General features: G+C 45.2%; 1 protein-coding gene across 8 annotated transcripts in view; it reads left to right on the top strand.

The window, feature by feature from the left end:
- The first annotated feature begins 288 nt into the window (after nucleotides 1–288).
- CNTLN (centlein) overlaps nucleotides 289–25,283 on the top strand; it is a 369,536-nt gene continuing 344,541 nt past the window's right edge. For 5 of the 8 annotated variants that reach the window (XM_059724694.1, XM_059724692.1, XM_059724691.1 and 2 more), the window contains exon 1: nucleotides 290–640. In XM_059724694.1, the coding sequence (XP_059580677.1) occupies nucleotides 566–640 (75 nt within the window). In that variant the 5' untranslated portion in view covers nucleotides 290–565. Of the gene's footprint in view, nucleotides 641–25,283 lie in introns of all 8 variants that reach the window. The other 3 variants (XR_009460954.1, XM_019483679.2, XM_059724693.1) reach the window with 3 other exon arrangements.

Here is a 25,283-nt window from a genome sequence, read left to right as displayed (position 1 = left end):
AGGGCTGGCATGAGGGACCTCATTCCAGCCCCCTACTCCAGGCAGCCAGGGGCACTGAGAGCTACAAACACTGCTGCCTCTTGCCTGCACCCCCACTGCTGGCTCTGGCTCCCACTTCCCCAGGCCTGAGATGCAGCCAGCCCAGCCTCCAGCGCTTGACCCAGACTACTGCAGTCCTGGCACGCGCCTGGTGGAAGCCCAGCTTGGCCGGGTCCGAGCACAGCCGCCGCGGCCCTGGAGGCGCCAGTGGCCCCACCCCCTCGCGGGAAGTGGCGGGCCCGCAGCGCGAAGCGTGGGGGTGAAATGCACATGCGCACGCCCGGGCGGGTCAATTCAAACCTTATTCCTCCCGCCCCTTCCCCGTTGCCGGTTGCGCTGACGTCACCACGCCGCGCGTCCTTCTCCCTGCGGTTGCTGGCGGTGCCCGCAGAGGAAACGAAAGAAATAAAGTTTCGTGTCCGGGTTCACGCTGCGACTCCTGGGCTCGGGTCCCTTGGCGCAGACGGGCGCGCTGTGCCCGCCTCCTTCCTGCGCGGGGGGGTGGGGAGCGATTTCCCGGAGAGAGATGGCTTCGACACACAAGGAGCCGGCGGCGGCGTCGCGGGTCGAGGAACTGGAGGAGGAGCTGCGCCAGTGCCAGGTATCGAGCGGGGAGCGGCAGGTCAGAGTCTGCCGAGCGGCTGCCACCTCCAGTCCCCGGTGGCAGCGGCGCGTGCAGTCGTAACACTGCCCCATTGGGGTGGAGCATGCGCAGTGAGAAGTTGGGGCCAGGCCACTCCCCCAAGCCGCGCCCCTCCCCTGTAGGGCTGGGTTGCCCTGGCCCGTGCCCCTGGTACCCAGGTGCCCCTTGTAGGGATGGGGACCACTGGCCAGATCCTGCGTGTGGGCAGAAGAGTGTTCTCCATCTAGCCTGCCAGGGAAAAGGTTGTGCACCACTGCTCCTGCTGTTCCACCAGACCAGTGGCAGCAGTGGTGGCAGCCCTGCCTTGGAGGGTGATTCCCACCATGGCTGGGGTGGGAGGCAGTGGGTTGGGAGTGAGGGGCACTGGGTAAGGAATGTCCATCAATGTTTACAAAAGGGTTGTGATACAAAAAAGGCTGAGAACCCCTGCTCTAGCCAGGAACCCCCAGAGCATAGGCACACCCCAGTCAAAAGTCCCCAGGCTTGGCTGCAGCTTGGTTTACATCTGTTCATGGGCCAGTAGGAGTAGAGAGGCCTGTCCTCCTTCTTTCAGACTAGACTATGGGAGGCTGTGATAAAAAATGGGATGGATCTGGGTAGATCCACCTTCACATGTTTGCTGTAAAGCACATGAGATGGGGTGGCTGGATGCCCACTAGGCTTTAAGACCAGGAGGTGCTGAACCTCTGCAGCACTGTTGATGGTGTTTCATGATGCGTCTTGTTACATCAACTTGCCTTCCATCCCCGCTGCTTCAAAGCTGTATGGGATGCCTAATGTTTGTGAAGGGTTACCCAAGTTCTTCACAAACCCCCAAAAAACAAATCCATGAATAGGGGAATTCAGCCTTGCTTGCGTACAATAGTCATATAGCCCTGGAAGTAGGCACCAGTCAGAACAATTAGAGTTGTAAGAGACCTCAGGAGGTCTAGTCCAGTGGTTCCCAACCTTTTTTTTACTGTGGCCTGGCAGGAGCAGGACAGGGCACGCAGAGCTAGCTGCCTCCCTCCTGGGGCTCCCCTGCCACCCAGCTTTAACCCTGGAAGCTCAGCTGTGACCCCGGAAGCCGCTCACCTAGCTGGACAGATGGGGCTCCAAGCAGAGGGCTTGTACCATGACTCTGCAGCCAACCTGTTGCGGCCTGGTGCCGGGCTGTGGCCCGGTGGTTAGGAGCCACAGATCTATTCCAACTCCCTTCTCGAAGCAGGACCATCCCCAACTAGATCATCCAAGCCAAAGTTTTGTCTAGCTAGGTCTTAAAAAACTTCCAAGGATGGAGCTTCCACCACCTCTCTGGGTAACCTGTTCCAGTGCTTCCTGGTAAGAGAGTTTTTCCTATTATCTAACCTAAACTTCTGTCTGTGACTTGATGTTACTGTCTGTTTTCTTAAGGTGTGCCTTCAGTGTGTCCTTGTAGTGTTTCCTCTGGCCACAAGATCTCAGGCTGTTACTAAGCTGGGAGTAGAGCGCTTGTTTTGGGAGTCAAGAATCAGGGCTGCGCACACAATGTCCTATCTACTGAAGTTGGTGTCTGGGAATCACAGACTCCATGCTGGTAACTTTGGATTCAGTAAGAATGCTCGTCCATCAGACCAGGTTGGGCAAAACCTGCAGCCCAAGTGGTACAGGCAGCCTCTGTGGGTGGCATATGTTAGATCAGGGAGGATACAGGCAGGACAGTAGCAGATAGGGCAGAATGCAGAGCATCTTTGGGGAGGGTGCCGGGATAATTTGTGGCACGTCTGCCAAAAGAGTTGGTCCCCGCTGCTCTAGATCACAGATGATCTTGAGTTTATTCTGTTTCGTATTATCAAAGTGTTAGTCTCCCCACAGCAAGTGGCTTTGGGTTGGGATGTGAGTGGGGGCTTGACCTTGGGGGTAGGTTAGGCACTAGTTTTCCAGCATGTTCTTTCCACTCCATGGCATCATTTTACAGAACTTGGCCTGGTCAGATCTTGTCAGGCTGTTGTGACTATCAGGCTGCCATACCTGCACGGAGAGAATGGAGTGTCCTTTTTATACCTAGTGAAAGCTGGTATTGGGTCAAGCAGCATTAAGGCCTACCCCATCCTACGTCCCATTGGTGTAGGAGGAGATGGCTTTTGGAATCCTGGCTTTCCGCAAAACTTGGTTGCATAGGAAAAGGGAGATGGAGGGTCTGTGGAGATGATTATAGTGGCAAAGGCTGTCTAGAGATGTTGGGGAAAGGTAAGCATTCAAAAGCATTCAGAGGATTCAAGTACTTCAAATTCACTGAGCTTTCTACTGCCATGAACATACAGTGGGGAAAAATACGCTGAGAGAAGACTGCTCTGCTAACTTGCTGGCTGAGCTGGAGTTACACATCAACCTGAGTCATTTAACATCAATTACTTTCATAATGCAAAAAAAGAACAATGAAAATAAGCGGTGGAAATAAGACACTCATAATGCATTGAGTTTCTAAATCACAAGGATAATGTAACTTGGTGTTAGGATACATAGAATACAGTCATTCAAAAACACAAATAGTAGTTAAGCATCTAACTCCCATTTGTGCTTTTGAGAATTTTTCCACTTCAGACTATGTACTCATTTTTTAGAATAAATATACTTGTATTGCTCCCTTGTTGAGCCAATTGTAACTGTAGTGAGGTCAACAGAAAAAAATAAGATTTTTGTTATGGGATAGCTATCGACTTCCAGCTAATACACATTCAGCTTTCAGTAGGACTGTTTCAACCAAACATTTCCCCACCCCAGCAGAGCAAAAGGCCAGAAAGAAAGCACTTCTTGTATGAACTACATACAGCAGTGATCTTTTCAAGTTAATTTGCTTCATCTATTTGTTAGAACATGTTAGAACTTCTTGTTAAAACAGAATGGATGTAACCATTTCTCTTGTCTACAGCACTATTCAACACCACTCAAATCAATCAAAAAAAAAAAAAAGACCATCAGTGATTTATAAATAGTGATTTCCCTCTCCCCAGTGGATCCCTTAGACTGTTCTTTTACTTAATAATACTCATCCACTCATAAATTTAAAGAGACAAGCATTTAAATCTGTCTATCTTAGTCATAGAGCTGAAAGGGACCACAAAGTCATTTAGTCTGACCCACTATTTTAGGCAGAATTATCCCTGTGTAAACCATTCCAGACAAATGTTTGTTTAACCTGCACTTAAAATTTTCCATTGATAGACATAACCACAACCTCTTTAGGATTATTTGTTCCTAACCATCCAATACCTAACCATCCTTACAGTTATACAGTTCTTTCTAATATCCAACCTAAATCCTGTTTCTTGCAATTTAAGCCCATTGTTTTGCCCCGTCCCCTGCGGACATGAAGAACAATTGATTGACATCCTCTTTATAACAACTCTCGCTTGTTTGTTTTTTTTAATTGGAAGATTCTTTGTCAAATTCCTTCTCCCACTCCTTGCCCCCCCGTGTAATGCTTTCTAGACCTCTGATTATTTTTGTTGTTTTTTTCTGCCTAAGTGTAATGTCTCAAGCTGGACCTGGTATTCCAGGTGAGACCTTAGCAGCACTGAATACAGCAGAAGAAGCACTTTTCATGGCTTGCATACAATACTTTTACTAATTCATTCCAATATACTATTAACTTTTTGCAGCAATATGCCACTGTCAACATATTTGGCTTGTAATCCATTATGCTCCCAGAATCTTTTCTATAGTACTGTAGTCTAGTTAGGCATCCCATATTTTGAACTTTCCTAAGTTCAAAATTTTTAATAGTTTGTAATAAAAGTTTTAATTCTGTTCTTTGTACTTGCCCTTATTCCATTCCATTAATCTTTTTTCAGGCCAGTTTTCTAATTTTTCTAGATAAACTTGAATGCTTATCCTGTCCTCTAGACTATAACAGAGGTTTCCAAACTTTTTCTTATTGTGTCCCCCTTTCCAGATGTACTAGCTCATGTAACTCTTAACAGCATATGTTTTATATTTTACCCCCTTAAATGCCAATTATTATAATGAAAATTAAATTTGCCATTACACAGTTTCTCCTGTGTATCCCCCAGAGATGTCTTATGTACCCTCAGGGGTATGCGTGCCACAGTTTGGGGAACCTCTGCTCGAGAGTGTCTGCTGTTCCACCTAACTTTGGTGTCATGTTTGAAATGGGGGTGGGTGGTGGTAGTAGTGCATGTTAGTTCATAGAGGAGATAAGAAACCAACAGTAGACAATTTCTGATGAAAACATTTTTCATTGTTCCTTCCCCTTAAGAAACCAACTCTAGTATGCTGTACAAAGGAGTATTGAATCTTCATTTATGTAGTTTTAGGTCTTGCCTATTCAGAATTATTTCAGGATAGTTTTAGAATGGGTGTTTTTATTCTTGAGCAAAAGAGCGTCATTCTGAATTGGCTACATCCACTTTGGAAATGAATTAAAATAAATCTGAATAAGATTTCTTAATTGGGAATTAGAATCCCACTCCTGGAATTAATGAGAACTGGTTAATCTGTTTTAAAATTTGCACCCTCTTAGTTCAGATTTTCTTTAATTTGTATGCATTTTTTTGGAATATGTATATCAATAGGATTAAATTTATAGTATCAATGTTTCTGTTCTCTTCATTCCACTAAAAATATGTAGGTTCTGACCTTTTAACCATCCATATAGACTTGTCTTCAAGAAAATAAGACTGTTTAAAATGAATACATTTTTAATGTAAATTTGTTTATGGATTAATTATTTCATAGGTCCCCACACAGTGAAAAGAAAGTTGGAAATAGAAACATGGTTAATGCCTATGTAGATCAAGTATAGTCTACTCATCCATTTTGTTGAGTTACATTCCCATCTATCTTCACTGCTTCTGTAGTTTCAAATGGGTATGATATTCTTCAATTCTTGCTCTAAATTGCTAATATTGCTGTGTTTTGTTAAGCAGTTATATTCTATGGCAGGGTGGACAAAATGACAGATCTGGCTGGCAGTTGGACACCATTTTCCCAACAGCCCCTATCTGTGATGCTGCGGCCGGTTTCCATGGAGGCCCCGGCACCAGCAGTTCACGGGGCCAGGGTTTCCTTGGAGACCAGCCCTGGCAGGGCTTGTGGCTGGGTGGGGAGCTGCTCCGTGGCTGGGGCTGGGATCTTGCGGTGGTGACATAATGGTCCGGAGCCAGGGCAGAACCGTGATCTGTTGCCTGCATGCCCCTGCCCTTATTAACTCCCCTAAAACAGTCTGAGCTACTCATGGCAACCTCATTTGGCAAACAGCTATTTGTCTGATGGGCTCAGTAGACAGTTACAACTTTTGGACTGTCCTCAGTGCTGTCAGGTAGCAGTCTTTGCTTCAGGGCTACAGAAGCAGATACAGTGCGAAAGAGAAGAGTGCTGAAATTGATGGCTGCTAGTCAATTTTACAGAGGCAATAATAGTCTTCAGTTTCAAGGCTACTATTAGCAGAGAAGCTGACTAGCAGCTGATTGATTAATTGAGTCTGCCAGCCATATGAATGGCAAGGTATTTGTTCTGTCAGGAGGTATAACAAAGTGTGAACAGTTGAGCACATGCTGTGTTTGCATGAACTAGCCGGCATGCTTAATGTGGCTTAAGCAGTGCCTTTTAATATTGAGCTCAATGGGAGATGGTGGATGGCTTGTGCTGTTTGTATGATTTAAATGGCTTATAGTGGTTTTAGCTGCTATCTTTTACATCAAGGTTTTATACTGCTGCTTCTTGCCCTATATCTGCGCACCTTCAATGGAATATCATTAACAGTACTGAAGTCCCTACTGGGCTTTCTGGAATTCCTGGCTCTTTTCTCAATGAAAAACTCTTAATTTTTTACTTTTTTCCCTTTTGCTATATATTTTTTCTTTCTATTTTAGGTTGTGTGGCAATTTATTAATTAAGGTAGAAGGTGGTGTCAGTATTGCAGATATTCTTGCTTTGATAGGAAGACTTTTTTTTTAAAAGGAGGACTTTGCAATTTATGTTAAGCTTGTGCTGTTACCTGAGGCCCTGGGTGAGGTTTTTTCCCCCCGCTTTGAGTTTTGTCCTGGGTTGTGCATTCTCTGTTGTTGCAGAAGGGCACAATAATCTGGAGATTCCTATGTCAAAATCTGGGCTATAGATATTTTGCTGTAGTCTCTCAACTTCTGTGATGGTCTACTCTTGACCATTTTAATTAGCACAGGAACCAGAGCTCAGCTGTCCCATCTTCCAGGTGAGTTTTGGGCTTTGGGACTATTCGCATATGCTTTCCCAATGACTATTCAGTTGTTTATATAAACTATCCAGAATTTATCTAGCTTCATCAGAAGGGAATGCTCAAGGTAGATTCACTCCAGAGTTTCCTTGTAACTAAGTGCTAGTGTTTGGTACCCTTGACTTGGAAGCCTTTTGAACTTCAAATCTCTGATCTATTCAGGAAGAGATGGTGTTTGAAACCATGTCTCCCACATACCAAGAGAGTGCATCCTTGCTGACACCGCTATCCCTATCCAATTTTGTGAATAGCATCAAATAGTCTTTGCATCTAACCTTTTGCCTTCATTAAAGTGCCAGATATAGATTCATAGATGCTCGGGTCAGAAGGGACCTCAACAGATCATTTTTGGGTTGAATAAAACTTTTCCTTTGTTTTTAAAAAAAATCAGTTTGTTTAAGCCCACAGTCAAGGTTTCCTTTTTTTTTTTTAATTGCGCGCACATGCGCACACACACACACGCACGCACACACGCGTTTTACAATAAATGTGTATATTATGAAAAAGGTACGTGTCATATATATATTTTAGGTCTCTGGCTGCCAAAAACCCCAGTTGTTTGTACAGCCCTACTCTTAGAAGCCTTGCTGTGAGTGAAGAGGGTTATGTGTTATTCAGTGGCATATTGCTGTTTGGTCACTTGATTGACCCAATAGGTTTTATGATCCCATGTTTTTTTCTTGTGAGCCTTTACAATAAAGTTAAAACAAGGAAGAAAATACCCTTTTCTAAACTCAAATTATTTTCCATTCTGGTTGGTCAGTTCATTCTTTCCTGACTTGCATGCTATTACTGCTAAGTATCAGCATGAAGGCTACTCCTTTGCAGGACTGGGAATTTGGGAGGGGGTATGGCTGTAACCTGAGGAGCTGGCCTCTCAGCTTTAATAAAGTGGCCTGATGCTTTCTTCTTCTTCTCTGTTTTAGGGTTTGTCTATATTAGTGATTCTCAAGCAGGGTACCTTGAAATTCTTTCAAGGGTGCTGTGGGATGCCATGTGGTATGAGCACTGTTACATGCGCAAACATGATTCACAAGATAAACTTAAAGATTTCTAGTAGGAATCCATAGTGTCACCTGCTGTGATCTTTCTGAGTTCTTTGCAGTGAAAGAATTGCTCTAGTGTTTTTCTGTAGTAAAAAAAAAGTGAAAACTAAGAGCTTGCATTTTCCTAAGGATGTCTCAGTCTATCAAGGAGTGCTTTGAATCTAAAAAGGTTGAGAACCACTGGCTTACACTGTAGAGTTTCCTCTGTGATTTAGTTGGTCATCCCCTGGTGGTATAGAAGTAGTGTATATGAATTTGTTTTTTCCCAAATTACAAGCTAAGGTGACAAAAATCATGGTTTTGCTGACAGCTCTTTTTACACCTCTGGCTGACAGAGCTATACCAGCAAACTTTGTAAAAGAGAAGAACTAAGGCCCTAAGTACATGCTGTCACTGCCATGCACTGCAGTGAAGGGTACGAGACCTTTGAAGGCCGTCAGGTGGGTACTTATGACGCTTGGAGTGGAATTAGGCACAGACGCTTATCGGTTGCAAAGCAAGATTATTTACTCACGCCATCAAGGTGGTGAAAGACGGAGGTCAGAGATATTTGGTTAGTTACAGCTTAAGGTTCGAAGGTCGGTCTGCATAAAAGTTCTTTGGTCGGGCAGATAAACGGAGAAAAAATCGGGCTGGCAGGTCGTTGATTTACGTCTTAAGATGGGGTCAAGACGCGAGGGGGGCACTGGCAAGTGATCAAGTTGTCAGTTACTCTGATACGTGTGATCAGAGGTCTCCAAGGTTCGTACGGAGGTCCCCCTTCTTCTCGGAAGTGAAGATGGGTTTTATTTGTATATTAGCCAATTGTTTTTCGCTACGTCATAAATTTAATGAGAATCGCCAATTGTATAGTGGTTTTTATTAGGGTGTTTGTCATAGGGACACTCCCCTGTTATTCTGACCAATTATAATGATTTATATAAAGCAAAGAAGGCAAAAGTTTTTATCTCTGTTAGTGGCGCAGTAATAAATTTCTTTTTGACATGCGCAGCAAAAAAACCTGTTATTATCATTTTGTTAGTTAACCCTTAGTTACCTTGTATAGACTAAAACTGTTTTGATTAATATATTTCTTGCTTGTGGCATGGGTAGTACTTAATTTGGTTGTGACACATGCATTTAAAAAGCCCAAGGTGAAAGCAGTCTAAGAATTGTGCTTTCCTCAAAGCGCTCTAGATTAGGTCGTGAGCAAACAGAATAGACATTTGCAGTCAGAGCCTGATGGCACTGGCTGAGGCCAGCAGGCTGGGAGTACTCTCCCATGCCTCCTAGGAGGCTGCTGGGGAATGTCAAGCTATCAGGTAGGTGGCCATCCCTGACAGGCCAGCGTGGCCCACCCTCTTGAGCAGCTGGCTGCTGCCAGGGTTGGGGGGTAAGAGGGGGCTGGAAGGGAGCCCCTTTGCCACATGGCCTCTTCCCCACCCCCCAGCTTGCTGGCTTAGGTCCTGAGGGATGCCAGGCTGGGCCTGCAAGGCAGCAGGACTCATTCATAGATTCATTCATAGATTATAGAGTCGGAAGGGGCCCAATGGATCATCGTGTCTGACCCCCTGCCCCTGGCAGGAAAGAGGACCGAGGTCAGGTGACCCCAGCCAGGTGATTGTCAAGCCTCCTCTTGAAGACCTCCAAGTTAGGTGATAGGACCACCTTTCTTGGAAGCCCATTCCAGACTCTGGCCACCGTTATTGTAAAAAATTTCTTCCTAATGTCTAACCTAAATCTCCTCTCCACTAGTTTGCACCCATTATTCCTAGTTACTCCCTGGGGTGTTCTGGTAAACTGCATCTCCAATTCCTTGCTGTCCTCCCCTGATAAATGTATAGGTGGCTACAAGGCCACCCCTCAGCTGTCTTTTGTACAGGTTGAAGAGATCCAAATCTCTCAACCTCTCCTCATAGGGTCTTTCATGGAGACCACTAATCATGCGAGTGGCCCTCCTCTGAACCCTCTCCAGATCCTCCGTGTCCCTCTTGAAGTGTGGTGCCCAAAACTTGAAGTGTGGTGCCCAAAACTGGACGCAGTACTCCAACTGTGGCCTGACCAATGCCGCATAGAGGGGGAGCATCACCTCCCTCAATCTGTTGGTCATGTATTAGCAGATACATGACAAGGTGTGATTGGCTTTGTTGATGGCCTCGTTACACTGCTGGCTCATGTTCATCTTGGAGTCAACTATGACTCCAAGATCTCTCTCAGCCTCTGAGCTGCTGAGCAGGACATCCCTCAACCTGTAGGTGTGCTGGGGATTCCTCCTTCCTTGCCTCTGTGGAGTACCTTACATTTATCTTTGTTAAATTGCATCCTATTACCTTCCGCTCATTGATCTAACCTGTTCAGGTCAGCCTGTAACTGCTCCCTGCCCTCTGGTGTATTCACTTTGCCCCATAATTTGGTATCATCTGCGAACTTGGAGAGGGTGCTCACCACACCCTCGTCCAAATCGCTGATGAAGTTTTTAAATAACACTGGTCCAAGGACCGAACCCTGTGGGACCTCGCTGCCCACCTCCTTCCAGGCCGAGAATCACCTGTCAACCACTACTCTCTGTGTGCAGTCCCTAAGCCAGTTAGCCACCCACGTGACTGTGTGGGCGTCCACTCCACAGTCCGTTAGCTTCTCTATAAGAATAGGATGCGAAACTGTGTCGAAGGCCTTCCTAAAATCCAGGTAGTTGACATCGGCCTCTGCTCCTGTGTCAAGGCAGTGTGTGACTTGGTCATAAAAGGCTATAAGGTTTGTCAGGCAGGATCTGACAAACCCGTGCTGGTTTCCTTTCAGCATCGTTTCCCCTGCTGGGCTTTCACAAATGTGCTCTTTGACAATTTTTTCTAGTATTTTCCCAGGGATAGAGGTGAGACTGACTGGCCTAAAGTTACCCAGCTCCTCCCTTCTCCCCTTCTTAAAAATGTGCACCACGTTGGCCTTTTTCCAGTCCTCAGGGTTCTGTCCGGAGCACCATGAGAGCTCAAACAGCCATGCCAGCGGCTCAGCAATGACACTGGCCAATTCCTTCAGCACCTGTGGATATAGGCTCCATTCTCCTGCTCACCTGCTCCTAGTTCCGGGCACAGCAAAAAGCCGCAAGCAACTTTGAGCTGTAGCCATCAGGAGGCTGCGGCAGGTGGAGGGGCAGTAGAGCCCTCCTGCTGTGCAGACCCAGCCTGCTCTCCCCCCACCTCCTACTTTCCCCAGGACCCAAGCCAGCAAGCTAATTGTTTTTGTTTCTTTAAAGATTATGAGGAGCTGTTGTTGGCATCTTGTTGTCCTGTTTGCTTATCATAGCTGTTTCCAAAATATGGTGGTAGAAGTAAAAGATCCATTAGCTTTCTGGTGTTTTGTCCCCCTTGAAAAAAAGAATTGTCAGTGCTATCAAATGAGGTGTTTTCTGACCAAGGTCCAGTTTTTGTCTTTCTGATCAAAATGTGTTAAATTATTTGGGGTAGAAAGTTTTATGAGCTTACTACTGATCTGAGAGTTTCAGCAAGTTAGTGTTTTAACTCTACACAAGTTTTAAACTCCATGCATTGCTCTTGAAATTGGGGCAAAATGCCTCTTATGCTTCCATTAATTTAATACTAAGTTATTTTGTTAGTGATTAGACCAGGACCATATTTATTGATTGGTGTCATGGCATGCCAGCTGTTTAGTGTTTTGTTTTTTATTGTTTTATATTGGGATATTTTGCCATAAGGAGTCCAAGTCACATGAGTTTAATGTTGCTAATGAGTGTCTCGGACAGCCGGAGCCGACTGAGGTGATTTAGAAATTACTCGGTCGCTGGGCGGGCTGGTGAATGGAGAGGCAGACAACGCGTATTGGTTGCAAAAAGCTTTACTTACGCTGCTAATAGCCGCGACGCAGGTGGTCCGGTCACTTAAACAATTCCACGAGTTGCTCCAGCTGGCAAGGCTCAGGCCAGCTAATCCGTCCACAAATTAAGCTGGCAGGGAAAGGTTACGTCGAGGATTGCGCTCGGCGATGAAAGAGAAGAATCGATAGGTGATCAGTCTATCGATTAGCTTAGCTGCAAGTCAGATATCTTTAGCACTCTGCAGCGTGCTCAAAGTTCTCCAACTTGGGCGGAAGTCGCATAAAATTTTATACGGCCAGCAAGCCAATTAGTAGCCGCCATGTAGGAATAATTTAGAACTGGCCAATAGCGGGACACAAATTTGCATGTGAAATGGCAGGAACTCTCTTGCACCAGGGTTTTCTGTTGCAGCAGAAAACTTTTGCTGTGCAAGAGACTCTCATGTGGCGGGAAAATTCCATCGCGCCGAGGCACTAAAATCATTGGGTTGTGACAATGAAAAGGTTGTAACAATTGCACATTGTAGTCAGAAAAATGACTCTCATAGGTAAGGTTGCCCAATCTTCCTATTTTTTAGTTGCTTGGAACTTGGAAAGACTTCAGCTGTGTGCACTGAAGTTTTTTTATTCTTGGGGTTTTGCCCCATGATGAACAGTTTGGAAGGCTTGAGTAAAGTTGGGCAGTTTTTGCAAAGTGAGAATAGTTAAAAACAGGTATTTTTCCTAATATTAATATTTTCATACCACTTTTTTGCTTTTTAGCAGTGTCCATGGTTTGGAGCAGGAACTTAAAATTTGGTAGGGAAACTGGCAGATTTTAGAGTAACGGTAAAAATCCATCCTGATATGCTCAAGTTATGATTAATTTGGAGTGGGGTAACATTACCGGTTGCACATTCTCAGTAGAGCTTTTAGACCACTGGTTCTCCAGCTTTTTAAACTCAGGGCTCCCCTTAGAAAATGCCAGCCCTTAGCTTTTGCTTATTTCATGAAAATGGGGAAAAATAGATTAATTTTTCTGGTGCAGAGAGTTCAGTATGACCATGATACGTCATACTGTTTTTGGCATGGATTCCCATTCCAAACCTGTGAGTTGATCTTGTGAATTGTGTGTAGGTATTTACACATCTAACAGTGCTAATAGTGTGCAGCAGCCTTAAAAGGATTTCACATCACCCTGGTAGAGAATCACTTTAGTTGTTTGCTTTCTGGAACATTCCAGCTGCTTTGGGCCATGTGGCTTCTTTGCCATGCTGAAATGTTGCCAAGAAGGCTAACAGCATACTGGGCTGCATTAGTAGGAGCGTTGCCAGCAGATGGAGGGAAATAATTTTTCCTCTCTATTCTGCACTGGTGAGGCCACATCTGGAGTGCTGTGTCCAGTTTTGTGCCTCCCAAAAGATAGATTGAAAGGATGTGGACAAGTTAGAGTCCAGCAGAAGGGAATCAAAATGGTTCAGGGGCTGGGGCATATGACTTATGAGGAGAAGCTGAGGGAACTGGTTTTATTTAGTCTGAAGAAGAGAAGACTGGGAGGTCATTTGATAGCAGCCTTCATCTCCCTGAAACGTGCGTACAAAGAGGATGGAGCTAGACTCTTCTCACTGGTGACAGATGACAGAACAAGGAGCAATGGTCTCAAGTTGCACGAAGGGAAGTTTTGGTTTGATATTAGGAAAAATGTTCTCGCTATGACCAGAGCTGACCCGAGCAGGATGCAGGGCCCGGGGCAAATTGGCCCATGTGGGGCCCCATCCCCACTCTGATACCATGGGCCCCAGACCCGAAGAAGCTCTGCCCAGCTCTGCGGGGGCCCCCCAAAGCATGGGGCCTGGGGTGGTCACCCTGATTTGCGCCCTCCCCTCCCCAGGGACAGCTCTGACTAGGACAACAGTAAAGCACTGGAACAGGTTACCTAGAGAGTTGGTGGAATCTCCATTGTTGAAGGTTTTTAAAGGCCTGGCTCAACAAAGCATTGGCTGGGATGATCTAGCTGCAGCTGGTCCTGTTTTGAGCAGGAGTTTAGACTAGATGACTTCCTGAGGTCCTTTCCAACCCTCATTTTTCTATCATTCTATGATTCTATCTGGACCGTTTCCAGACTGGGCAGAATACTAATGGACAGTTTCCTTAGTATTAACCCAGCAGTGTTGGCTGTGTGGTAGTTTCTGTCTACCATGTAGGAGATCTGAGTTCAAGTCCTGGCTGTGTCAAATAGGGGAGAATGAAGTGACAGAGGGGAAATTCTTCAGGAAGCACTGCTTCACAGTCAGGGCAGCTGGGATCTGGAACCAGCTTCCAAGGGAAGTGGTGTTTGTTCCTCCCCTGGGGGGTCTTCAAAAGGAGGCTAGATAATCACCTAGCCAGGGTTGTTTGATCCCAACATTCTTTCCTGCCCATGGCAGGGGGTTGGACTTGATGACCTGCTCAGATCTCTTCTGATCCTACCAACTATGAAATTCTATTTCCCCCTCATTGTACCGTTTGACCGAGGGTCTGGACTTCATGTTGATTTGGGAGACTACTTTCACAAATTACTGTTAATAAGTTTGTTTACTAGAGCACCCATTATTATTTAGCATGACCTCATAATCTAGAAAGTTGGCAAGTATTATTTTGTTCCCTTTTATCTTTTTTTCTTTGCTATGCCTCCCACTCCCCCTTCCTTACCTTACAGATGAGAGGTCTGAGAGGCTACCCAAGTCAGAGATACTTTTGACAATTAATTTTCTATCCAGAACAAGTCTTATTTGATCACCCATGTTGATCAAGAATGAATATACTTAATATATTTACTTGGTTTAACTGTCTGTGAAATGAGGTCCTTAATGCATTCCCATAGAATTTCATTCAGGAGATCTTTGAAACTCACAGATGAATGAACTTTACATTAATGCTGGACATTACTGTAAGCAAACAGAAGGCAGAATGTTCCAATTCTTCCCCTCCATCCTGGGATTCAGGAATGGGATTCAAAAATCCTGACTTCCAGTATTTTCCTAGTGTCTGGTTTTATTACCTACTGACAAAGGGTACATTTACATGTGCTCCGACGTGTTCTGATTAGAATGCTAGGCTGCCATTGGACTACCGGAAGTTGGAGATGTGGCTAAGGGTATGGCCTGCCACAGAATTTGGATGTGGCTGGACATGGCTGTCAGCAACAAGGGGTGGGTGAGCACAGCCCTGCTTGCCTTGGGGCTGCTTTGCCCACCAGTAGTTCCCTGCCACGGTCCCCTCCCCTTGGATCCGATTGCTGGCCACTGGATCCACAGATCTGGCCCAGGAGAAGTCCCACAGTCCAGATGTGGCCCAGGGCCTGGGATGAGTTTGATACCCGTGATGTAAAGTGTCCTGATGATCTTGCCTGTGCACCTTTAAAACAACAGTGGACTCTGCTGGATGCTGATCTCTTAAATATCTGGCACACTATGTGTCTTTCTGTTATAGTGCTCTTAAAACAAGAAAACTGTATTTACTTTTAACTGTTTAATGATGAAACATGTCTGATAAGATCAGTGTCAAGGGGACATGACACGAATAAAGCATTGCCAGTAATTCATTTATGCTAATCCATTACAGTTGCACTTTTGCTTCAATCTTACTGCAAGTCTTTAGAGGTACTACTGAACTGACCATGTCTTGGAAAAAAAAAATGTCACTTTGGTGTCATTCAGTACATGCATGCCAGAAAAATCTATCTTATTTCTATCTTTTGACACCAAAATATCAGGTCAATAGGTGTCAATTGGAAATTTATTGGAAACATTATCTACAGCAAAATCCATTATTATCTTTGTGGCACTGTTTATAGTTATGGACTACATTTTTCTATGAAATCACAAGTAATGGCAGGTGATGTCAAACCATTATTGCTTATTACAAGCTTTAAGTCATCTGTCTCGTGCTTTAGTATAGACAAATATTGCTATAACAATTATAACATATAATTTTTAGTAGTCCATACTTGTGTTAAACAGCATGAGTTCTGAATAAGGATGTAATCTCTGTGGTATAGTAAATGACAGTATCTTCCCTTTTGTCATTTTCTGTTCAAAGACAACTGCTTCTTTGTTGCCTAAATTATTAATGGAGACAACACAAAAAGAAAGTCTTTAAAATAGAAACTGATAAAAGGGAGACACATTTTAATTTATTATTCTAGTAGCATAAGATTAGGTGTTCATTTTGGGTTGTTATATTGCAACATAAAGGAATTTCAAAGGGGAGATTTTTTTTCAATAATACCAACCTTAAAGACGTTTTATTCTAAGCTGATTGGACTGATAACTTGAAGGTGTATTTTTCTTCTTGATTGCATCTATCTTGTTATTAGATATGATTGTACATACCATGTGCTTCCATTGATGATTCTTATGCGGTTGGAAACTAACCCCACTGTTGTTTTTATAGCTTGATTTTGTAAGGTGCTAAAGTGCTTCCCTGTGAATTAGTGAGCACTCATGTCTCCCGATGAGCACTGAGAAGCTTAGCTCCTCAAAGAATCAGGCCCTATGATGCACAAGAATGTTCTATACTGTATGATCACTTATTTTGCAGGAATGGGTCATGGAGAATATGCTTTTTATTTAAGGGTAAAGTATGTGACTAGAAATTACAAAAAGTTCCAGCATAGTAGGATTTGGTGAGTCTGCAGTGGCAGCATACTAGCAATGTAATTTTAAAAGCCATACAATACATCAAAAAGCAAAGGTACGTCACTTGTGTATAAAAATTCATACAGCAGCCTTATTAAAGTCTTCTACTCTTTAGTCAGAAACACTTTAGTTTAGATGATAGGGCAGTCCAAAGAAATCTATATTAAGAATTTTCTCAAAATGGTATGTTACACTTTGCAGCATACATGTATTTACTTGGCCTTTCAAAAAATCTTTAGAAGCTAATTGGATATTTACTTATTGGAGTGTGCTATTTTGCATTTCCATACAAATTCTTCTGGCCTGACAATCGTGAATAATTTCCTTGGTGTCAAAAAATTCACTTCCTGAAGTAGAGCATCTAAAATCTCTGATTTATGTTACAGTTTTTTTCCTAAAAACTACAGCAAACCAATAGCTCCCTCTGTCCTTCATCTCCTTTATTTTCCTTTTTTGGGGACCTCCCTTGGTACAATTTTTTACTGTAAATCATAAGGCTGTGCTGCCAATTAGTGCTTGTTTCTTTCTTTCTTATTTGTTTTGGATGACATTCTGCTTGAGGTCAGAAGACAAGGAATGCCTTTCCACACTGCTCTAGTGAGCTTTCATTTGTGCATAGCGCTTAAAGATTTGGATGTTCTACTATTGGAATAACTTTAAAATTAATGGTGGTGGTATTACTTTTTTGTTTTATTCCAAAAAAAAAAAATATCCATCCAAACTGTTTCGTCAAGGCACTATAGCAAGATGTGCACTGGTACTTAAGTCTATGCTGCATGCTTACAGTGCCAGGCAGCAGCATGCTCAGACACACTGTGTTGCTCCCTATGGGCTACCTCCTGAACTGGAACATTACAGTTGTGTTTGCAGTATGGTAGGGGTAGGCTAATTGTTACTGTCACTGAGCAGCAGGGGTGGACTAAGGGGGAGCTGCATCTGACTTCAATTCCATCTCTACTCCTGCTGCCTGTGGGAGCTAAGGGCCTGATCCTGGCACAGTTGGGCCACCCAGACATTCCTTCCCAGCTGGTTGCACAGCCAGCAATGCCTGTTGAGTCATCTGAGAGCCTTTCTTCCTGAGATGATGCAGTAGCCACTGTTAACTGCCTGTCTGGTTTGGGAAGAGGGGTCAGGCAGCTTGACTTAAGCAGGATCAGGTTCTCAGCCTGATCCTACCTGGACTTCCCTGTGCAACCTAACTATGGGTGGTTGAGCCCAATCTATTTGAGTAGGTCAGGGACAAAAGGGTTTGGGCCTTTCCTCCTTCTTCTGTCTCTCCCTCCGTCGACAGAAACACACCGGGGAGGCAGTGAGATAAGAAAATCGCTTTTACTCACTATTCAGGCAACAATCTCGTACAGCTGTGTCAGGAATCTAGTTCGCCATTTCCTCGGGAGCTCTTGAGCATACTCGGATGGTATACCAAATCGTGATGGGGCCGTCCAGGTTTTTGCGGACGCAGGACCTCCAGTGAGGGTGATCAGTCCTCTCCGATATTACGTGGGTCCCCCCCCGTTGTTTTGGTGCACTCCCCTTTTAACCGGGCAGCGTCTGCCCGCCCCCTGCCAATCAGCACAAGCGGGAACGCTGCTAACCGCGCCCATCACTCCTCCTCCCCACGCTATGAGCACGGCTTGCTCTCACGTTGATGTTTGGTCATTTTTTTTTCTTATTTCTTTACCACATGCCCCCTTGACCAAATGCCAATCTTGAGCATGGTTGGGCTCAGGAACTCCCTTCAAATACAGACAGCTGGTACAGGTATATAATAAAATACTAAAAAATGACTAAGTCTAATCAAGTCTGTCTAGATGCAGCACGACGTTTCTGCCGGGAGGTCATCGCCAATGGGTTCACTCACGGCGACGAACCTCACATCGTATTATGCATTGACGACTTCATGCCACTTCAGGCTGGAAAACAAAACTCGGGCTTCATTAATAACATGTACTAAACTGTACTGCGTCGACTTAGCCAATTATGATGAGCTAAGACGGTGCGTGTGGGTGTGACTGCTTCAAGGGAAACAAGATAGGTGTTTGGGTACGGACAAAGCTGTCGATTGTCCCATTCATCGCTGCAACTGCTAGGGCTGGTGCGTTGTGGTAATCTTGGGGACAAACCTTCCAGGAAAACATCTGTCCGCCTACACACATATTAAGGATCCTATACGGATCATGTATAGGAATCGAATAAAACATGTCCTTTAAATCTAGCGTGGCGGCAAACCACTCTCCGCCTCTCTGCATGTTGGCCATGCCGTCGAGGATGTCCGAGACAGTTTGCATGGTGGGCATCTGTAGCGGCTTGCAACGACGATTCGCTTGTCGGTAGTCCACCACTAGACGAGCCTCCGTTGGCTTTCCCCGTTTGGGGATTCCCCATCCGGCTGAGAGGTAGGTGGAGGACTTCACGGGCTGGATGCATTCTCACTTGCACAAATCAGCCAGAAGATCTCGGATCTGGAGCTGCAAATCAGTGCGCGTCGGGATTGGCTGATACCGCCAGGGTGTAGAGCTCGCTAGTGCTGGCTGGTGTTTTTCCCCTGATGTCACAGTCAATGGGAGTGCTAGATATATGACGATTTTTAAGGCCAACATCTTTATCGCAGGGATACCCAAGATATTTATGCCCCCTAAGACTCCATGCAATACCCTTTTGTTGATCGAAAACTTGAGCACGGGCGCAGATGTCATGGCATTCAGCCCTTGTACGAAGATGACCTTGGATATCTTAACATGGGGTGTCTCAGATCTCAATACATTTACTTGAGCTCCCGTATCTAGCAAAAAGCGTATAGGGGTAGGAGTAGAATCTGCAGTCGCGCTCACATCATAAGTTGCATGCGGGCGTTCATCATCGGTAGGTCGGCTGTCGTTGCCTGTCTCAACGGCTGCTACTCGTTTTTTTTCCCTGTCTAGCTCCTGCTCCCTAAGCTTGAAGCCTAGGTTCGGTGCCAGCGTCCTTTGCCCCTCATCTCCTAACCCGCGAAGCTGATTCTTTGTCAGACCGCTCTTGCTCAGCAGGAAACTGAACGTAGCATGTTCCTTAAGTGTGCGGTCTGGTGGTCGTCCACGCGGTGAACGATCAGTTCGGGGTTTTCTGGGCATTGCTTTCCACGTTCCTATAGCCTGTACCTCCTGTACTATCGCTGGCGAGGCAGGCTTGTTTTCTGCTTTACGCGCTGTGGTGAGCTTTCCCAGACTGCTAAGAACATTCCCTATCAGCCCTCCTACTAGTGGGTGTAATAACAAGCGGAACATGGGTGTATTCGTACCTCCATAAATCTCAACGCAGGCCTCCACTGCTTACGCTGATACAGGAACTTTTACCAGGATCCTTACACCAGCGATGCGGCCAAACATTGTTCGCCTGAAGTGAAGTCAGGGTTAGTGGGTCCTGTCCGGCGTCCCAAGTCAAGTAACTAACCCCTGCTATCGCGTACAGTAGCTGTGCGGGTGATGGATCATCGGGCGGGTCCGCATGCCAAGCATGAGTTCGGCTCAGCAGTGCTGGAACCGTGGTGGCACACAGAGGGATTGGCCAAGCCTGGTTGCGCAGTACTTGAGTCGTGTCGCTACATGCTCCTCCACTCCATGCAGGCTGGCGCATTAGGATAGCACACTCCTCTGGGTCTACTAGGCCTGCCCCGTGCTCTAGTATCAGTCGTCCTAACCATATTGCCAGTGTTTCACCCGGATTTAGTCGGGTATCCTTTGTTAATTCTTGGAGTTCCCCTCTAGCATGCGTGCAGAAGGTAGTGAAGGTGCGGTTTCCTGCACTATCGATGACAGTCTTCACTATGGCTACAGGGTTCGCATGCAGAACGGATGTGCCTGCGTTGGTGGGGAGGGCGGAGCATGGCTCGGCGGGATGTTATATGGAGGCGGTTCCTCGGGCGGGGCTGATGGGGTCTCTCTAACGTCGGGGTTTCCCGCCTGGGGCTCTTTGACCACGCCTTCTTCACCCGCGGCTCCATCTTTAAGCAGCAGCTCAGGCTGTGCGGCGCTCTGCTGCTCAGCCGTTCTAGTCAGTGTATCTATTATGCTGTCTTGGTTCGCTGCATGCCGCAGCAAGGTAGTCACTGAGTGAAACAGGATATTAATCATTTTCCCCTTGTTCCACCTCGGTCCCGTCCACCCCGCGGCATCTCGTCCATCGGCCTCAAGACTCTCACGGAGTGCCGTTAGGATTTTATTCTCAGTGCCCCCGAGATCGAGATTGGGGCACTTGAATTTATTGGGAGGGGTTTCATAGCCTCTCCCTTCCTTTAGGTACTGTATACACTTGGCATACTCTTTTGCAGGAGTACGGTCATCCATGCCTGCGAGCCTGATACAGCTAAGTAACGCCTCGGGCTTTTTATCGGGTGGATGATAAAGAACTGCAGGGCTGGAAAGGAGACATCCTAGGGCTGCGGGACTGAGGCCCGACACGACCCATTCTTTAGGCGGCTCCTCGCTATCTTCGGTCAGGCGGATGGAAACATAACCTCCCATCTTCCTGTCCTGCCTAGCTTGATGATACACCACATGAGCCCATAAATCGTCGGCGTTCGTGGTTGGGGGCCAGTGTTGGTTTCCCCACGGGCAATGCCTAATTAACTCGTCGGCATCTCTTTCGTTTCCCCTTTTCCCCGAGGATCCCATCCTCGTCGCCATGTGCAACCTAACTATGGGTGGTTGAGCCCAATCTATTCGAGTAGGTTGGGGACAAAAGGGTTCGGGTCTTTCCTCCTTCTTCTGTCTCTCCCTCCGTCAACAGAAACACACTGGGGAGACAGTGAGATAAGAAAATCGCTTTTACTCACTATTTAGGCAACAATCTCGTACAGCTGTCAGGAGTCTAGTTTGCCGATTCCTCAGGAGCTCTTGAGCATACTTGGATGGTATACCAAATCATGATGGGGCCGTCCAGGTTTTCGCGGATGCAGGACCTCCGGCGAGGGTGATCAGTCCTCTCCGATATTACGCGGGTCCCTCCCCCCCCCCCCGTTGTTTTGGCGCGCTCCCCTTTTAACCGGGCAGCGTCTGCCTGCCCCCTGCCAATCAGCATGAGCGGGAACGCTGCTAACCGCGCCCATCACTCCTCCTCCCCATGCTATGAGCACGGCTTGCTCTCACGTTGGTGTTTGGTCATTTTTTTTTTTTCTTTACCATATTCCCCACTCCCCCCACCACCTTTCCTTTCTATAATCCTAGATCTGCTGTTGCTCAGCAGTACTAACTAGCCTGCCTGCATTGCCACAAGTTATGGCTGTGCTGCTGCTGATTTAGGAGGTAACTCATGTAAAATAGCATGGTGTGTTTAAATTTGTGGTGTAAATTTGGCCCTTGATATCATGATTCTGAATGATTCCATGCCTAAAAGATAGGCAGCAGCTCTGGGAGTGATGTTCACAAATCCAAGTTACAGAGCTTGGGTTCTTATGCTCAAAAGGAGGAGACTTAGGGGCCCAGGACTAGGATTCACGAAGTTTAGCATTCTGAGCTGAGCTGGAAAATGTGTAAAATGGCTGATGGGAATTCTGAAAATGACTGTGTGGGTAGAATCCCACCTCTCCTACATTTGGGAGTTGGATGCCTATATGAGGTTAGGATTAATAGCTCAAAACCCCTATCTAGACTTAGGCACCTTAGTCATCCTTTCATGACAAATGACTTGCTTCTCGGCCTCTTGAAGGCTCAGGTCAAATGTAGTAGCCCCTCTGGCTGACATCCTGAGGAGCCGCAGGTACAGTGTGATGGTTGACATGCTCATCATGGGAATGCTCGGAGCTTGGGACCCCAGCAATGAGAGCATCCTGCATTCCTGCTGTGTGTCTCGCTGCTGTCCAACACGATCCACTGCTCCCATGATGTCTATGTGGAGCACATCATGGGCTGCCGCCAGTACACTGGCCCCGCCAGACCGACTGCCACTGGCCCGGACCCAGAGGGGACTGCCTGAACCCCCCTCTGCACCTGATGGACTTCGAGAGGAATCTTCAACAACGGACCACCCTGCTCCACCAAAAGAGGACCCCCACAATGAGACTCTATATGGACTGAGAAACTTTCTTCAACCACTTTCCTCCACCGTTGTGGACTGTTGTATGGGTTTGTGTGCATCTACCCCCTTTCTCTTTCAGTGTCGCAAACTCTCTCCCCTTCCCCCACCCCCCTCTTCCACCCCCGGGCTTAGTTGGCTAGCATTGTATTTTCTGTAACCTAGTTTTGCTCCCCTCCTCACCCCTATCCTTCCCATGTCCCTCTGTTGGGCGATCTGTATTTCCCTACTGGCTTTGTCATCTTTTTGGGTTCATAACTCTTAATATCTATTAATAAAATCCAATCTGTTCTCTTCTTTTAAGACATGAAGTGGTAGGGTGGTTCTTCTTTTCTTAATAATCTAGAGTTTAGAGCACTTGACCAAAAAGTAAAACCCTGATTCTAGGCCTTCCTCAGCCTAAGGTTGACTGTGGTGGTGGGAGGGGGCAGGGGGTCAATCCCACACTTCCTAGCTCCCAGGAGTGTATCCTAGTTGTTATGCTGATAGCTGGTCTGGGTCCTCCTGTTGAAGACTGGCCACTGTGCAGATGTGAATGCAAGAGTCATGGGGTCAGAGAGAGCAATCAAGAGGGAGCCTGATTCTAGCCCAGTGATTAGGTCTCTGATCTGCTCATGGATTTTGCTTTATTCTTTAGGTAAAGTGGCTGTAAAATGCAAGTAAAATTCAATGCTGCTATCCAATGCTAGGGGTCCTTTGAACATGCCTACCATATTGAGCCCCTTTGGGGACTTAGGCATGTAGACAGCTTGTTTATGAACTCCAAATATCTGTGAGCAGCACATGGATGAATAAACATTCAGCTTAGTCAAGGTGGCAGTCTCTCTAAGCTTGCATATTAACTGGATTTTAGCTGCTAACTCTTCAGCTTCTGTTAGAATACCTAGGTTGTCTACAGGGTCTTTGCCACTTTGGGTACCCAAGTCTCCAGTTTGAGCCTGATCCAGTGACCCTGTGGGCTGGAGTTGGCCCACAGGAAGTATGTTGCAAACCCCTGGTCTTAGATCTTGGTGTTTGAATTCTGAAGTCCTTTTTAGATACCTGTGATCCTAGGTAATTCTCTGTTATATACATTTATGAAACCTCCCTCAATGTGTGCAGCACTTTCAGTAGTAGATATCTATGTCTATATCTGCATCCCTATATAAAATTTTTTTAAAAAGGAAAAGGGAAAAAGAAATCATTCCTCTGTAAAAGTGCCCCCCGTTAAACTCTTGTTAAATGTCCTGTTTCTAAAGACAAAGGAGAAGACTTTGCAGTTTGTTTCATAACATTTGCTAGTGTGTCTATTTTATAGCTGCATTACAAGCATCTGCACCAAGAATTTGATTTTATTTCTTTGGTAAAGAGCTGAATAATTGGCAGACAGTATCTCTATTATTTAGAGCAGAAACATCCAGAACTTAATTTTGTTCACAATTTACATTGTCATGTTTCTAGTGGACCACCTCATTTTGATATATAAATACATAGCATTAATAACAAAATAAATGTCCTAAGCAGCATTTGTGCTTGGATTTCCTTTCATAGGGAGAGAGGTAAGCATGCTCCGTTAAAGGGCAAGAGGAAGCCACATTTGTAAATCCAGTGCATACTTCATGCATTCTGATTCATGAGCCCAAGCAAATGCTTATCTTTTGTTCAAGCCACATGAGCTTTGTTTATGGTTCATTTGATATTAGTATATAAGTAGATCCAGGTTCTGCTATGATTAAAATCAATGGCTAAACTATATGTTTCTGTGTGAGCAGGATCTGGACCTAGATTATTCTTAATTTCCATATATCTCCGAATATGATGATAAGGTATAATTTTCACTACAGACTGTATAAAATTCCACTGTCTTGTTGTTTCGTTAGCTGTCACTTTTTTCACTTCTGAGATATGACCTGCAATCATTTTAGATGCGTTGTGTTCAGGAGAGACCCAAAGCACTCTAAATATTTATGTTTTATACATCTCTATTTCCATCCTCCACACTCAGTCCCAGAGTGAGCAGCCTCTTTCTCTGACACGCAGTGTTGTTGTGGATAATTTTATTTTTAATGAATATTTTTTGGGAACTTTCAAATGACATCTGTATTCTGTTCAGTGTATATAAGTTCTCAGCTGCTTAAGGTACACTCTTGCTGACCTCTGAGCAACTAACATACACTGAGTAGACAGAACAGTCCTTGGGTACACTGAAGATTGATATATCCCAGGCCTTGACAGCTGTAGAGTTAGCTCTCTGTGCCAGCTTCAGACTGGCTATGCAGGCCTGCTTCAAGAGAAATTGGTCTTGGGAGCCAAATATTCAGGGAGCAGTCTTACCAAGTTCATTAATTGTGCCAGGAGTTTAAAAAAGCAGTTTAAACTCCTTCCCTCCCCCCCCCGGTAATTATTGTCAGCTAATGTTAACAGTTCTGTCAGACCAAACGCATAATTATTTATAGATTTAAGTCAAACATTTTAATAGCTAAAATTTCATTTCGTTAGTTAGAGAAATGTAAGACTAAATATTTAACGGTAACTTTCAGCATGTAGAGGCTCATTTTACTAGAACTTATAATTAGAAATTCTGTACATGTACATATTTTGCTGTTAATTTTCTTTGTAGGTCACAAGGTTAAAGGTTGAAAGGACTGTAACCAAATGTAAATAATAGCTTATTACAAGTAGCGTAGGGCTGAAAACACTACTCTCTTTCATATTAACTTAACTCTTCTGATCTTCAGAGTGGAGAAAAAAGTAAATCTCATTATAAGAGTACGGAAGTCAAGTGTTGATCTGCACATGATTTCTAACTAACATTACACTAAAGTTAA

Source organism: Alligator mississippiensis, chromosome 3 (assembly GCF_030867095.1).
Source record: "Alligator mississippiensis isolate rAllMis1 chromosome 3, rAllMis1, whole genome shotgun sequence".
Lineage (NCBI taxonomy): Eukaryota > Metazoa > Chordata > Crocodylia > Alligatoridae > Alligator > Alligator mississippiensis.
The sequence above is the reverse complement of the archived record's forward strand: the minus strand, read 5'-3'. Positions and strand labels throughout refer to the sequence as shown.